Source organism: Syngnathoides biaculeatus, chromosome 8 (genome assembly GCF_019802595.1).
Source record: "Syngnathoides biaculeatus isolate LvHL_M chromosome 8, ASM1980259v1, whole genome shotgun sequence".
Classification (NCBI taxonomy): Eukaryota; Metazoa; Chordata; class Actinopteri; order Syngnathiformes; family Syngnathidae; genus Syngnathoides; species Syngnathoides biaculeatus.
Genome location: NC_084647.1, coordinates 29,038,822 through 29,054,960, shown reverse-complemented (window position 1 = coordinate 29,054,960; position 16,139 = coordinate 29,038,822). Strand labels below are relative to the sequence as shown.

General features: G+C 43.2%; 1 protein-coding gene across 2 annotated transcripts in view; it reads right to left on the bottom strand.

The window, feature by feature from the left end:
• LOC133505172 (T-box transcription factor TBX2b-like) overlaps positions 1–16,139 on the bottom strand; it is an 89,315-nt gene that overhangs the window by 48,143 nt on the left and 25,033 nt on the right. For both annotated transcript variants that reach the window (XM_061828171.1, XM_061828172.1), the window contains exons 8-9: positions 15,075–15,227; positions 13,230–13,299 (exon numbers count right to left, since the gene is read on the bottom strand). In XM_061828171.1, coding sequence (XP_061684155.1) covers positions 13,230–13,299; positions 15,075–15,227 — 223 coding nt within the window. The remainder of the gene's footprint in view (positions 1–13,229; positions 13,300–15,074; positions 15,228–16,139) is intronic.

Genomic DNA, 16,139 nt, shown 5'->3' with positions numbered 1-16,139 from the left:
GTATTTTTTATAGTTTTTAAAAAATATGTTATTTTTTTAAATTTCTTTCAATTTTTTACCTTCTAAATGTGTTTTAATTCCACTGATTAGGGTTAGGGTGGGTTGAGGGATAGGAAATAAATACATAAAAAGAAGAGGGTTATGGTTAGGATGGGATATGGTTTAAGGTGAGAGGGACTGAGCATCTCCCGGTCGAATCTGGGAGAAGAAATGCACGGTCCTTCCTTCTGAAAGTGTGAGATCAAGTGTTCAATGTCCCTTGTGTACTTTCTAATAAAGTAAAATTTTTCATGAAATTGTCTTTGTTTCCTAGTTCACTTTCCTATATATTAAAATTTTGAGTATCCAATTATGCATGCCACCTCCTTCCTTTTTAAATGCCAATTGGTTCCAAACTAACCCCAAATTAGGGTTAGGGTTAGGTTAAACCTTAACCCTGTGGGTCATGACCTAAAAAACAAGATCCTGGATACAAGCAGCCGAAAAGAGTTTCCTCCACAGGGTGTCTGGGCTCTCCCTTAGAGATAGAGCAAGAACCTCTGTCATCTGGGAGGGGCTCAGAGTAGAGCACATTGAGAAGAGCCATATGAGGTGGCTGGGGCATCTGATTCGGATGCCTCCTAGACATCTCCCTGGTGAGGTGTTCAAGGCATATCTCACCGGAAGGAGACCCAGGGGAGAACCCAGGACACGCTGGAGAAACTACGTCTCTTGGCTGGCCTGGGAATGCCTCAGGATCCCCCGGAAGAACTGGATGAAGTGGCTGGGGAAAGGGAAGTTTGTGCGTCTCTGCTAAAGCTACTGCCCCTGCAACCTAACCTAGAATAAGCGGTACAAAATGGATGGATGGGGGGATGGATGGATAGAATTTTTCTCAATTTCTTCTAAAGCATCAACTTTTTTCACTTTTTGAAACAACCCAAGTGACGTATACACCAGGAATTATTTTATTCATGTATTTATTTTACTCTTGGCACTTCCCATCTACAAATACTTGAGAAGCGCTTTTTTTTCTTTTACAATTTTCGAACATCTTTGAGATTGTAGGGGACATAAACCCCTGATAAATGGACTCAAACCTGGGGACACAAATCCCTGACTGTCGGACTCAGACCTCTAATCACATCAGACTCAAACCTGGACACTTTACATCTTGGACTTTACGGACTCAGACCTTACCAATGGAATGTGGGGAGAGCAATTATCAATACCACTTAATCCAAAGGCAATAATCTTTCAAATAGAATACACCATATGAAATGCTCTGATTTTTGAGGAATTAACTTTTTTTATTTTTTTTTTTGCTGTAATTCTTTGCTTGGGGGACAACTGGTCCATTTGGATCCCTGAGGAAATAGCTGACATCCAGAGCTACCCTGTACTTAATTCTTTGGGTGGAGGCAGGACTCATGCATTGGTCCTGGATGATCAATGACTTCTGGGGTCTCCTGGAGTGTCGAACAATCGAAGCATCCCAAGTCTGACACAAACTGTTTTGCCAATCTTTTTCTGACTGAATAAATTTGGAAGCAATTTTTTTTCTTTTTTTTTTTTTTATTGCAAGGGTAAAAAATCTTTGCAGAGAGCAAAACGTACAAATGTTACGAGTTGTCACCCCTTACTCAAGCCCAGACAAGAAATACTTTTGTAATATTGAAATCAGACGGACAGAGAGGCAATCGAAACAATTATCTTCATCCAGCTTCACTCAATTTATCTTGATCGATAAACATCTCGTAGTCACAACTACAACTACTAGGATGCAGAGCATAGTGTAATACAGCTAGTCATCACAATATGAAACAAAGCATGTGAAGCTTGTATCAATTAAAATAAGGAATATTAATATGAAACGTACATTTTCCATTTCCACACCACAAGAGTCATCTTACACACCACCATCCTATGTTGTCGAGCCACACTCTCCTCTACCACTATCTTATAGCCAGTAATTTTCTTACATTGTCTGCAAAAGACCTAATTCGCCTGCATGCTTCTTCCTCTGTTCTTGTAGGGCATCCTGGGAGCACAGGGAGTCCTTGGGTAATAACGGTCTCGACTTAAAACATTTCGACATACCGGTAGAGGTATGGAAGCAATTTGGAGAGATGGCTGTGGAGTTTTTGACCAACTTATTCAACAGAATACTAGAGGGCGAAAAGATGCCTGAAGAATGGAGGAAAAGTGTTCTACTTCTAGTTTTAAGAACAAAGGAGATGTTCAGAGCTGAGGGAATTATAGAGGAATAACGTTGATGAGCCACACAATGAAGTTATGGGAAAGACTCATGGAGGCTAGACACAGGACAGAAGTAAGTATCTGCAAGCAACAGTATGGGTTTCATGCCTAGAAAGAGTACCACAGATGCATTATTTGCCTTGAGGATGCTAGTGGAAAAGGACAGAGAAGGTCAGAAGGAACTACATTGTGTCTTTGTGGATCTAGAAAAAGCCTATGACAGAGTACCAAGAGAGGAACTGTGGTACTGCATGCGTAAGTCTGGTGTGGCAGAGAAGTATGTTAAAATAGTACAGGACATGTACGATGGCAGCAGAACAATGGTGAGGTGTGCCTTAGGTGTGACAGAAGAATTTAAGGTGGAGGTGGGACTGCATCAGGGATCAGCTCTGAGCCCCTTCCTGTTTGCAGTGGCAATGGATAGGCTGACAGATGAGGTTAGACTGGAATCCCCTTGGACCATTATGTTCGCAGATGATATTGTGATATGCAGTGAAAGCAGGGAGCATGCAGAGGAACAATTAGAAAGATGGAGACATGCACTGGAAAGGAGAGGCATGAAGATTAGCCGAAGTAAAACAGAATATATGTGCGTGAATGAGAAAAGTGGAGGGGGAAAAGTGAGGCTACAGGGAGAAGAGATAGCGAGGGTGGACGACTTCAAATATTTTGGGGTCAACAATCCAGAGGAATGGTGAGTGTGGTAAGGAAGTGAAGAAACGGGTCCAAGCAGGTTGGAACAGCTGGCGAAAGGTGTCTGGTGTGTTATGTGACAGAAGAGTCTCTGCTTGGATGAAGGGCAAAGTTTACAAAACAGTGGTGAGCCCGGCCATGATGTACGGATTAGAGACGGTGGCACTGAAGAAACAACAGGAAGCAGAACTAGAGGTGGCAGAAATGAAAATGTTGAGGTTCTCGCTCAGAGTGACCAAGTTGGATAGGATTAGAAATGAGCTCATTAGAGGGACAGCCAAAGTTGGATGTTTTGCTGACAAGGTTCGAGAGAGCAGACTTCGATGGTTTGGACATGTTCAGAGGCGAGAGAGTGAGTATATTGGTGGTAGGGTGCTGAGGATGGAGCTGCCAGGCATAAGGGCGAGAGGAAGACCAAAGAGAAGGTTTATGGATGTGGTGAGGGAAGACATGAGAGGAGTTGGGGTAAGAGAGGAACATGCAGGAGATAGGCTAAGATGGCAAAAGATGACACGCTGTGGCAACCCCTAACGGGACAAGCCGAAAGGAAAAGAAGAAGATGTCTTGTCCGCCATTTTGGCCCCAGCACAATAGTATTTCTGTTTAGCTCATGCATATTTCTTATCTGTGTTCGTGTGCTGGGAATATATTTGCCTTTTTTGCCCACCTTTTTACACATTATGGCCCAAAAGAAAAAAGCTTTTTTTTTTAACAATGCTGGTCCAGCCGAAAGAAAAGTAATGACCATGGAAACGAAGCTTAACATCATAAAAAGATCGGACAAAGGAATAACACTGACATCGGTAAACACTTGGGCTTCAGTCGGATGACTGTGGCAATTATTATTAAATACAAAGCCAATATTGTAGCGCACATGAAGGGTTTCGCCCCTACAGTGTTCATGAAGCAACTTTTTTCTGGAAGAAAAAAAAAAAAAAACACAGGCGCAACGTTCTTCGATCTTTGCAGAAATGGAAATATTACTTATGTTATGGATTGAGGATCAGAATCCATGTAGGCTTAATACCAGCCTAATGGTCATTCAGGGACAACGCACAACGTATTTTCCTAACTTTGAAAGAGCAGAATGGCAAGGACCCTGAGAAGGAATTTACCGCTAACAACGGCTACCTGCACATGCTTCCTTAGCAATAGCTAAGCGCAGCCTCTCTTCATTCTTCGACATCTACCTCTCGCAGTAATGTAAGTGAAGGATCTTATATTTTTCATTTCAATGTATTTGAGTTCTTTTATGTGAAGTACCAACACCCATCCATTTTCTGAGCTGCTTATCCTCACAAGTTTCCGAGAATGCTGAAGCCAATTCCAGTGGTCATTGTAAATTTTGACTTTCACAGTGAAATCCGATTTACGGCAAAATTCGAGTTATGTTGCTAGTGTAAAAACGGATCTCGGTTGTAGACTGAGGACTCCCTGTACTCCATCTAGCTCTGTCCAGGATTTCTCTTTCACCTCTCGGTCACACCTTACCAAGGGGCGTGGCCCCTAATGACATACATACTCTCAATTCTAAGTTTGAGCCCATTACTCAATCTGTTACTCTTTTCACATCCAAGGCTTTTTTAGCTAACTTTTCTCTTTATAATAACCCCGACTTCATTTCTCTTCTCATCTACAACATAGTAAAATTATTTAAACCCTGCCCCGTAGCTTCTAGCCTGAGTCCCTTTCCACCTGGCCTCCTGGACACCCAATAAATCAACATTTCTCCTAATCATCATGTCAAAGAATTACCGAGAGCTTCCTGTCATAGTCCCAACATTCAAAGTCCCCACATTCAATTCAAGCCTCTGTGCTTTCCTATTCTTTTCTGGCTAAGAATCTGCTTTACCGGTGCTGTTGTAGTGAAATTAGAATGTTTCTTTGTGTAAAGAATGTTTTTTTTCTCTTAATCTTTTCTGTGAAGCTAAAGTTTTGAAAAGAACTTTTTTTCTTTTTGATGATCTTTATTATTTTCTGTTATGCCAAAGAAGTGGAAATGAATATTATTTCTCTTTCATCAGTGAATCAGATGTCAACTGGTGTGACTGATGGCTTGATCATCAATTTTGCTCTCTCAGTCGTTGACAGAGCATCCGCGGGTGTCATCTCTTCAGTGCACATTGTGTTCGGAAGACTGGGACATTGCAAAGTGAACTCAATTCTCATCATTTTGCTCCTTCTGCAGGGGGCTCGTCCAGAGTATGTGCAGTGTGGATGCACCCCTTCCTGTTGAAGAAGTCACTGGCTGTCACAGGTCTCTTCTAAACTACCATCATCAGCAGCGTGGCGAACCAGCAACAGTGGTGTCCTGACTATCAGTGAACCATGGGGGAAACAAGCTGAGGTATTTCGACAAACCAGGGGAGCTGGTCTCAGGTTCCAAAGGTGAAAAGGCATCGCAGCGCACCATTCACCACCACACTGTATAAAGATGGCTTCATCATCGTCAGAGGCAGAAAAAGTACAGGTTGAGATAATAAGAGAGCTTTGTGATCTGCCTTGGGAAACATTGGCTGAAATATGTGACTTTTTTTGTCTTTGCAGGAAAAGATCTAGAACTTGTGACTGGTAAAAGTCGAAGAGCTCTCATCAAATTATTTCAGACTACATACGGTGGGAGGAACTTAAAGAGCTGGAGGATAATGGAATGGCTGATTTGATTGGACTTCAGAACAAAATAGTTAATCTTCGCAGAGCCGCTGCTCTAAAACAGAAACAAACAGGAAGGAGAGGAAAGATTACGGAAGGAGATTGAGACTTTGCAACTTCAGTTGGCTGCCAAACAGGATGACAAAGAGACCGAAAACAGAGAAATTCAAACTGCCAGCCCTAGCATGCTAACACAGAGCACACACAACAATTTCCTCCTTGTCATGTGGCACAAAGATCTTAAAATATCTGGCCAAATCGGAGAGCCGGGCAGAAAGATCCTCTGACTTTTTCAAGTTAAGCCTGTTAAATAGAACATGGCCTAAGTAAATGGGTTCCAGAACTTGAAATTGTCGATGCAATAATACGAGCAATTATTCCCAGCATGCAACTTTGTAGCTATTTAGTGGGGAAGGTCAATCTAACTCTTCCCATCCTCAGAAGACTCCTCTGATCCCATTATCAAGAGAAAAGTGCCACGGAGCTTTACAAGCAGCTGACCTCTGGAGTCTAGGGAATCACAGAAACACCAAAGAACTTTCTAATCCGAACCCTTGACCTAAGACAGAAAATCCTGTTCACTTCACAAGGGACTGAGGCAGGTTTGAAATTGAAGAAGTGTTTTAACTACCAACAATGAGGAACAGATGATTTCTGCACACATTGTTTTGGCTGTGGTATCAGTGAACACTACCTAGCAGGATGTCGCATGAGGGCACAACAGAGACAGTTTGGAGGGAACAGTAACCAAGTAATTTCCCAACACTGTCTACACTGTCAAAAACAGTTTCAGGGGTTGAGGCAATGTGCTAAATGTATAATGGCTTTTTACTCATCTAAATTTTGTCGAATTAATAATTGGAAAGTGAACAAAGATAACCGCTCTCGCCCCTCATGTATGCCTGTGCACACTGCATCACAAAGAGAAAGAAACCCCCAAGTAGCTCCGCTGGTTAGTAAAAAGTGTCTGATTTATTGTCACATTCAAGGTCAAGGGGGTCAAGCTTTGTGGGACTCTGGTTCTCAAGTGACAATTATTGATGGGGTATGGAAGGAAATGCACCTGCCAGACACAAAACTCATGGACAGAGCGGGCCCTTTAGACATTGTACCAGCCAATGGAGAGAAAATGGCGTATTTGGGCTGGGTGGAGGTAACCATTCATTAAGCTTGAGAGGAAGCTCCCACCACTTTAGTGAAAATCCTTACTCTTGTCATGAAGGGTGACAATCTTGGCCAACCAATCAATGGATCTAATGTTTTTGATCTGATCATAGACAATGAAATAAAACAATACAATGCCACTGACAATGAAAGTCAAAGATAAATGGTAAAAACAGCATTTCTCAATCTTGAACCAGACCAAGCACAACCCTTCGTACAGCAAGTTAGTGTGGAAGAGAAGCGAGTACACTGTTAGAACAAAGAAGGAACGGCTCCATTTTCCGAAACATGTCTGTCAAAGTAGAGTGCCGTGTTCAGATGCAGACCCTGCATGAAGATACCACGCTGATCTTCAAGGCTGATGTGAACCCCCGGTGGAGAGAGGCACCTGAAATCTGTGACACTGTCATCAAAGTAAATGATGACACAAGGCCCTCTATCATTGTAAGTGTACAAAATCCCACATCTCACGACATAGTGTTGGCCGGAAGAACTGTCAATGGAAGTGCCCAAAACATTTAAACTCTGTATCTTGCCTCCACATTAGCTGGTGCTTGACCTCCACCTCCCATTTCTTTGAGCTACGTTCGACTTGAGGAAAAAAAACTGACCAATGGAACCCACCAGTCACTTTGAGGCACCTCAGTGAGCCAGAGAGAGAGGTTGTTCACAAGCTGTTGAGAGAGGTGTCTGCTTCATTTTCAAAAACAGATGATGATACAGGGTGCATTGCAATGCTACAACTTAGCATTTCTTTGAAAGACACTGAACCTGTGGCAAAAACGTACCTGTCTGTGCCTAAACCGCTGTATAGAGAAATGAAAGATTACTTGCATGACCTCATTGCACAGGAGTGGGTCCAGAAGTCCAATTCACCATCAGGGCTTCATGCACAAAGAAAGCATACCTGTGACAGCTTTTGTTACACCTTGCGGTCTCTATGAATGGATCCGCATCCCGTTTGGCCTGATGAATGCTCCAGCAGCTTTCCAGCGCTGCATGGAGGAATGCCTGGAAGGATTGAGAGATGAAATATGCATCCCGTATTTAGATGATACCCTGGTTTTTAGTAGGTCATTCCAGGACCACGTGGAAGATGTGAGAGCTATGCTGCAACGAGTCCGTCAACACGGCAACAAGCTGAAGCCCAGTTTGTGCGAGATGTTTAAACGCCAGGTCTGCTACCTGGGTCAGATTGTCCCACTGATGTCAGTAAAATGGACCCTGCTGATAGTGACTGAAGTGACTGTGAGGGACCTAAAGGAGAAGTGACCAAAAACTGTGGGTGAGTGTAGAGCAGTAATCGGCCTTCTCAGTAATTACCGTCAATACAGAAGTGAGTTCTCCTGTATTCCTGGACCTCTGTATGCACTGCTTGAAGCGGAACCTGCGACACAGGAAAGTAGTAACAAAAGGAGAGACGGAAAAAATGTAAGCACAGAGGAATTCCTTCAAACAAGCCAATCACTTGGACTGGTGCCCACCAGTAGGTTTTGGAAAGATTGATTGATTGTCTGGTTGAGCCCCCCATCCTTGGATTTCCAGACCTCAACAAATCATTCATCTTGCACACAGATGCTTCCAACCAAGGACTCGGTGCAGTATTGTACCAGGAACAAGAGGGAAAGCTATGTCAGAATCAGAATCAGCTTTATTGTCCAAGTGTGTAAAAACACACAAGGAATTTTTCTGCGTCAGTCGGTGCTGCCCCGGTACTACAATAGGAACAAAGAACAAGAGACATTTCTGTTTTTCGGAACTATTCCTTATAAGAGTCGTGCAAGATGTAAAATCTTCATTTAGAACAGGCAAGACATAAGGGTGTTAACGTCCCACATTGTGTTAAGCTTGTACAGAGTGCCTTTATCCATTCGCAGTTCCCGTTATAGACCAGTGCAATAACAATTGTGCAAAGGGAGTAGTTTAAAGTGACAAATCGTGCAACAGTCCACAAAATATATTACTAATACTAATACTGATTAGACCAACAGGATATGAGTGAGTGTCCTAACAATGGCACAAGGGAGAAAAATAGTAGGTTCGCTGATCAAGAATTTAATGACTTAATTGCCAGACGGAAAAAATAGTTTGAATGCCTGCTAGTTTTGACTTTCATACATCTGTAGAGCTTTCCCGACGGAAGGACCTGGAAGAGCTGGTGGCCAGGATCTGGAGGATTGAAAAGGATCCTGCCTGCTCTGGACGTTGTTCACGTTGGCTGCAAGTCCTCAATAGTGGGTAGAGTGGTGCCGACACTCTGTTCAGTGGTTTTGATGGTCCGTTCCAGTCCGAGTTTGTCTTTTTTTGTAGTGGCCCCAAACCAGACTGTGATGGAGGTACACAGTACTGATTGGATGATTGTTGTGTAGAACCGTCTCATTCGCTCTTGTGACAGGCCATGCTTCCTCAAATGCTGCAAGAGGTACATCCTTTTCTGGTCTTTTTTGAGGATGGAATTGATCTTCGTCTCCCACTTCAGGTCCTCTGAAACTGTAATTCCCAAGAACTTGAAGGTCTCGATGGTTGACACAAGACCATTTGGCCAGGGGCAGCTGAGGTGAAGGATGCCTCCTGAAGTCCATAATCATCTCTACAGTCTTTTAGAGTGTTCAACGCCCGCCACACCAAAGCTCCAGTCTCGCCACTTCCTGTTGATATGCAGACATGTTGCAGTCTTTGATGAGGCCGGTGACCGTGGTGTCATCTGTGAACTTCAGGAGTTTGATAGTTGGATGCCATGAGGTGCAGTCATTCGTGTAGAGCGAGAAGTGCAGAGGGAAGAGGACACAATCCTGGGGTGCCCGGGTGCTAATGTGGATGAGGTGGTGTCCCCCAGACTCACCTGCTGTGTCCTGCCTGTCAGGAAGTTGTCGCTCCCTTGGGAGATGGGAACAAAGACTGGAGAATTTTGGAGGAGAAGGAGTTCAGGGATGATGGTGTTAAACGCAGAGCTGAAGTCCACGAATAGGATCCTTGCATAGGTACCCTCGCTGACAAGATGTTCAAGGATGAAGTGCAGACCCATGTTGACGGCATCATCCGCAGACCTCCTAGCTCGATAGGCAAACTGCATTGGGTCCAGTTGGGGACCTGTGATGCTCTTGAGGTGGTCCAGCACAAGGTGTTCAAAGGACTTCATGACCACAGATGTCAAGGCAACAGCCCTGTAGTCATTAAGACCTGTGACTGCTGTGTTTTTGGGGGACTGGGATAATGGTGGAACGTTTGAAACAAGTACTTCACACAATTGTAGAGATCTGTTGAAGATCTTTGTGAAGATGTAATATGTCATAGCCTATGCATCTCGAACGTTGTTAAAGGCAGAAAAGAATTACCATCTTCACTCTGGAAAAATAGTTTCTGGCCTTAAAGTGGGCTCTGACCGAGCGATTCCGTTATTATTTGATGAATTCCACCAGCTCAGTATACACCGATGACAACCCACTCACCGATGCATTATCCACAGCCAAGCTGAATGCCACAGTCACGAGGTGGGTTGCTGAGCTGGCAGACTTCCACCTGACCATTAAATATTGCTAAGCCAAAGAGAATGGTGATGCTGATGGTCTGTCATGAATACCTTGTGAGGTAGAGGAAATGATGAAGTACTGAACAGAGGAATACCCCCCCGGTCCAAGCTACCGTGCAAGCTGTAGAAACAAAAGACTCTGAAAGAACATGGTGCGTGATTGCTCCTGAATGTGCAAGAACAGATGAAGAACCACCTATGGCATTTTCAAGAACTGAGATCTGCCAGGCACAAAGGGAGGTTCCAAATATTGGCCCTGTATTAAACCACACAAACAGTCAGATCAAAGACCGGCTGGACATTAGCTGAAGTCAATCAGCGCAAAGAGCAAACGTCTCCCACTCATACAGTGGGACAAACTCCGTTTGGATGTAGCCGGCATACTGTACCAAAAGACTGTCACCAGAACACAACTTGTCCTCCCAGAAAAATATAAAATAACAGTACTGAGACAACTTCATGATGACATGGGCCTTCAGGGTGTGGAACGCTCATCATCACTCATTCGCGATCTCTGGCCGTAAATGCAGCAATAAGTTAAGATCTATATGTCTCGATGCAGTGCCTGCTTTAAACAGAAAAACCCTGCAGAAAAACAAGAGCTCCCCTCATTCCCATTGTCACAACACAGCCAATTGAAGGAACAACACCGTATCACCCTCAGGGAAATGTGCAAGTTGAGAGGATGAATAGAATCTTTCTACAATTGCTGAAAACTCACTGACAAACAAAAGTCCAACTGGAAAAAAATCACTGAATAAACTCATGTTTGCATATAATTGCACGAGAAGTGAAGTTACCAGATTTTCACCTTTTTATCTCCTATTTGGAATGTTGACCTGCTGTTTGGCTTGACCCCTGAAACAGGGACTGCTGATCACAAGGAATACATGAAAACATGGAAAGCACAGATGCATAAGGCAGATGACATAACATTTAAGAATACAAAGAAAAGTGCAGAGAGAAACAAACAAAACTATGACAACAAAGTGGGAGGTTCTGTGGTGTACAAGGGTGACAGAACCCTTGTAAGGAATTTGACCCCCAGAGGAGGAACTGGGAAACTGTGAAACCACTGGGAAGATTGTATATACAAAGTTATCCACCAAGTGGGAGAGGACATGCCGATATATGAGGTACTGCCAGAGCAAGGTAAAGGAGAACAAGTAGGGTTCTACACCGTAATGTTCTGTTGCCATGTGATAACTTAACTGATAACATGTGATAACTTGCCCTTGGAAACCCAGCTAACCCTGACTAAACGTAAAAAGAAGACTAAGGCTCAGGCAAGTAGTGACACAACAGCAAATAAAGAGGATGAGGAGAGCGATGATGACAACTATGGATACCACTGTGTGCCAACAGACCCAGTCGTTTCTTGTGCTGTAACCTGTCGACGAACAGAATGTCAATGATGCTGAACCTCAACAGCAAGACCTACCTCAGCAGCAGGAGACTGAGATCTAGAACATGCTCAATGGAGGTATGAGATCATATCAGGAGGAGATGCAGATTAAAGATGAGCCAGTCAACGAATAAAGAATGCTGGTGATGCCATGATCTCTTCCAAGCGACAACAACGAAGCAGCACAGCACTACCAGCAACTAGTCAGAAAGAGATGACCTTCGAGGGTCTTCACAAACAAAAGGCAGGGCCAGCCAGCCTGTTGTAGTGCTGGACATCCAGGTAACATCATGTACTGTTACCGTCCAGTGGCTCTGCCCTATGGAGTGATGCCGACGAGTACGTGGATACCTGCACAGCATACCTTCAACTACCAGTCTGCCATCCCCGGGTTCTGAATGGAGAATACCCCCAAACTCCTTGCCCCTATTCCCCTGTACATATATATACACTGTTTACATACACACACTACACACAACATTCATGGACTGTGGCTGATACATACACACACTCCCTACATACAGGCATTCCCCACTCATGGACTCTATGATGAGTTGAGTGCAACCACACACTTCAATTCTCTTTGACTTTACGTTGACCTGAGTACAACACACAACATTCATGGGTACAGGATACATACATAAACTATACACCGACACTTCACGATCCTGGACTCTGTGATGTGTCCAATGCCACAACATGCTTCTGTACTCAGGGACTTTGTGTCAAGCTAAGAACTATGGAGAACATGTATGGACTGTTTAACAAGTTGACTTGTTTCATACATGTACACCTTGCATACAGTCTGGACTGTTAATGAAACAATTGAGTGCTTTAGCCTTGATTGTACGTGGTCCATATGATATATGTATATGTAAAAAAAAATGTGAATGATTGAAGGATATTTTTTAGTTCAATGTCCGGGACGACATCTGTTCTGAAGGGGAGTGAGTAGTAAAATTAGAAAATGTTTCTTTGTTAAAAGCTCATATTTTCTGTGAAGCGTAAGTATTGAAAAATACCTCTTTCTTTTTGCTGATCTTTATTATTATCTGTTTTGCCAAAGAAGTGTAAAATAATATTATTTCTCTTTAATCAGCGAATCAGATGTTGATTGGTGTGACTGACGTCAAAGTCTGCGCAGACCAACTTGCTCCTATCTTCACAAAGATCTTCAACAGATCTCTACAAAAGTGTGAAGTACCAACCTGCTTAAAATGTTCCACCATTATACTGCTACCCCAAAAAGCCATAGTCTCAGGTCTTAATGACTGCAGGCCTGTTGCCTTAACATCTGTGGTCATGAAGTTCTTTGCACACCTTGTGCTGGAGCACCTCAAGAGCGTCCCAGGTACCCAACTGAACCCACTGTAGTTTGCCTATCGAACTAGCAGGTCTGCGGATGATACCGTCAACGTGGGTCTGCACTTCATCCTTGAACATTTTTTCAGCGAGGTTACCTATGCAAGGATCCTGTTCGTGGACTTCAGCTCAACAGTTCAACTCAATCATCCCTGAACACCTCTCCTCCAAACTTCTCCAACTCACCGTCTCTCTTGCCATCTCCTGGTAGATCTACACCTTCTTGACAGGCAGGACACAGCAGGTGAGGCACACACTGGAAAGGAGAGGAATTAAGATTAGCTGAAGTAAAACAGAGTATATGTGCATGAATGAGAGGGGCGGTGGGGGAAGAGTGAAGCTTCAGGGAGAAGCCATAGCAAGGGTGGACGACTTCAGATACTTATGGTCAACAATACAGAGCAAAGGAGAGTGTGGTAAGGAAGTGAAGAAACGGGTCCAAGCGGGGTGGAACCGTTGGTGGAAGGTGTCTGGTGTTCTATGTGACAGCTCCAAAGAGCCAATGTGGCTTTTTAAATTTTATTATTTTTTGGATGTACTTTAAGCCGATCTGGCTTCCCACAAAAATATGCGACCTCTTGAGCCTGGTGAAGTTGTTTAAGTCGGGCCGTGAACCACGGTTTATTGTTATTGAATATGCAAAATCACTTTGTTGGAGTGGTATGGTGGAGTAGTTGTGGAGCGTTGGCCTCGCAGTTCTGAGGACCGAGGTTCAATACCCGGCCGCACCTGTTTGGACTTTGCATATTCACCCCGTGCATGGATGGGTGTTCTCCTGTGTTGGAGGATGCTTTTTTCCTCCGTGTGCTCGTTTAATTTCTGATACTGAGAATATTGGTTATCCAAATAAAGGCTGGAGATGATGAACAGTTTCTTCGAAGAATTTACTTACATAATATTCTGGGCTCTGATGAGTTACAGACAATGGCTGTAGAGAGCAGATCAGAAGTGCGAAGGTACAGAGAAAGCACACATCCTTTATCATGTCAGAAGGGCGGACCATTGGTGGTATCAAACCTGTGGCGTGAGTTCAGGGCTTTCCACGTAAACAAAGAGTTTCTGTCTCAACCGGTTCGAGCTGGCAATGGATTATTACAAAGTGTCCAGTATGCAGTTCATCAAGGTTAGCCTACGTGCAGAGATGCGCTCAAGGACACATCTAGCTAGAGCTGAGGACATGAGGAAATATGTAGTCAAGACTAAATATGGGCATAAGACATACTTCACCTGGCACTCTGGTTTCCTCCCACATCCCAGAAACATGCATTAATTGAAGACTATAAATTGCCCATAATTACGATTGTAAGTGCCACTGTTGTCTGTGTCCATATGCTCTGCAATTGGCTAGCAACCAGGTCAGGGTATACCCTGCCTCCTGCCCGATGACAGCTGGGATTGGCTCCAGCACTCCTGCATCCCTCATGAGGCTAAGAAGCTCAGAAAATGGATGGATGGAAAGATGGACTTTGTTGGTACATAGACCTCTTCACACAAATTGATATAGGATGTACCGTTGTCTGTGTATTCCAGCCTGAAGATACTCCAGTGTGTGCAGGCTAAACAGCTTTGAAGTTCTATTTTTGCTTTGTTGGTTCACTTTTTCCCTAATTTATCCAAAGGCTTTGCACATTTAAGTACTTGCCTGTATGTAGGTGTTAAGTAGAAGAAGCAATGATCAGAGGAGCCCAGGGCTGCATGTGGTATGGCAAGGTATACATGATTTACTGTCATCCAGCAGTCGTCTAAAATGTTATTTTTACACGACAGTAGATGTGCTGTTTGTATTTACTGAGTTTGTGGTTAAATTTAGCTTTGTTATAGTCTCTCAGATTAATGAGGGGGTTGGTCTGGGTGTTTTTCTTTTTTCCCAATTTGTTTGCTTGTTTGGCGAGCACTAGCTGTGGTGTGGTTGTGTTAATTTGCCAAAGAATGGAAACACCCACAAGTAAAAGCACAAACTCACACGGTGAGTGGAATGGCTTACAGTTTAAAACCATGCACAATTTTCTGTGATATAAAAGCATATCCCACCCTTTGTTTTTCCTGATAACTCCACGACACAGTCCACGAGGTGTAGATCAAAGCCAGGTAGTGTTATGGCTCCGTCAGGGACAGCATCACAAAGCCAAGTCCCTTTCCTTTGCCTGTGATGGAGCCTCCACTTGTATGCGCCAAAGACGCTGCCTTAGCAAAGCAAAACCAAATTTACTTGTATAGCACACTTCATACATGAGGTAACTCAATGTGCTTTACATGATTAAAGGCATTTGAAAACAAAGGGATAAAACATTTAAAATGGGATAAAAACAATAAAAATGACAAACAAAACATGAAAAAAAGTTAAACCGCATACAGTGCAAGTGATGATCAAAAAGTGTATATGTTCTAAAAAGCATGAGAAAAAAAGAAGAGCCTGGATTTAAAAACATTTACACTTGGGGCTGACCTCAGCTCTTGTTGCAACTTATTACATTTGTGTGCAGCATAATAGTGAAATGCTGCTTCACAATGTTTGCTTTGGACTCTTTGCTCCACTATTTGACCTGAATCACTCGATCTCAGAGCTCTACTGGGTTTGTATTCCATTAGCATCACTTTCCTGTATTCAGGACCTAAATCATTTAGTGATTTCTAGACCAGTAGGAGAACTTTAAAAATCTATTCCAAAGCTGACTGGAAGCCAGTGGAAGGACTCTAGGATTGAAGTTATATGGCCTGACCACTTTGTTTTGGTCAGAATGCAAGCTGCAGCTGTTTAACACTCTTTTTTGGGAGTCCAGTTCGAAGACCATTCCAGTAGTCAAGTCTACTTGAGATAAAAGCATGGATGACCTTTTCCTGGTCTGCTTGACACATACAAGACTTCATTCTAGATATGTTCTTCAGATGGTACAAGGTAGTTTTTGTGATTGGTTTTATTTGAATGTTGAAAGTCATGTCGGAATCAATCAGAACATCAAGGTTTCGAACTTGGTCTTTGGTTTTTAAAGATAGAGAGTCCAGGTGTTTACTAATAGCTATTCTCTTTTCTTTATTGCCAAAAACAATTCTCTCAGTTTTGTTGTGATTTAGTTGAAGAACATTTTGGCTCATCCA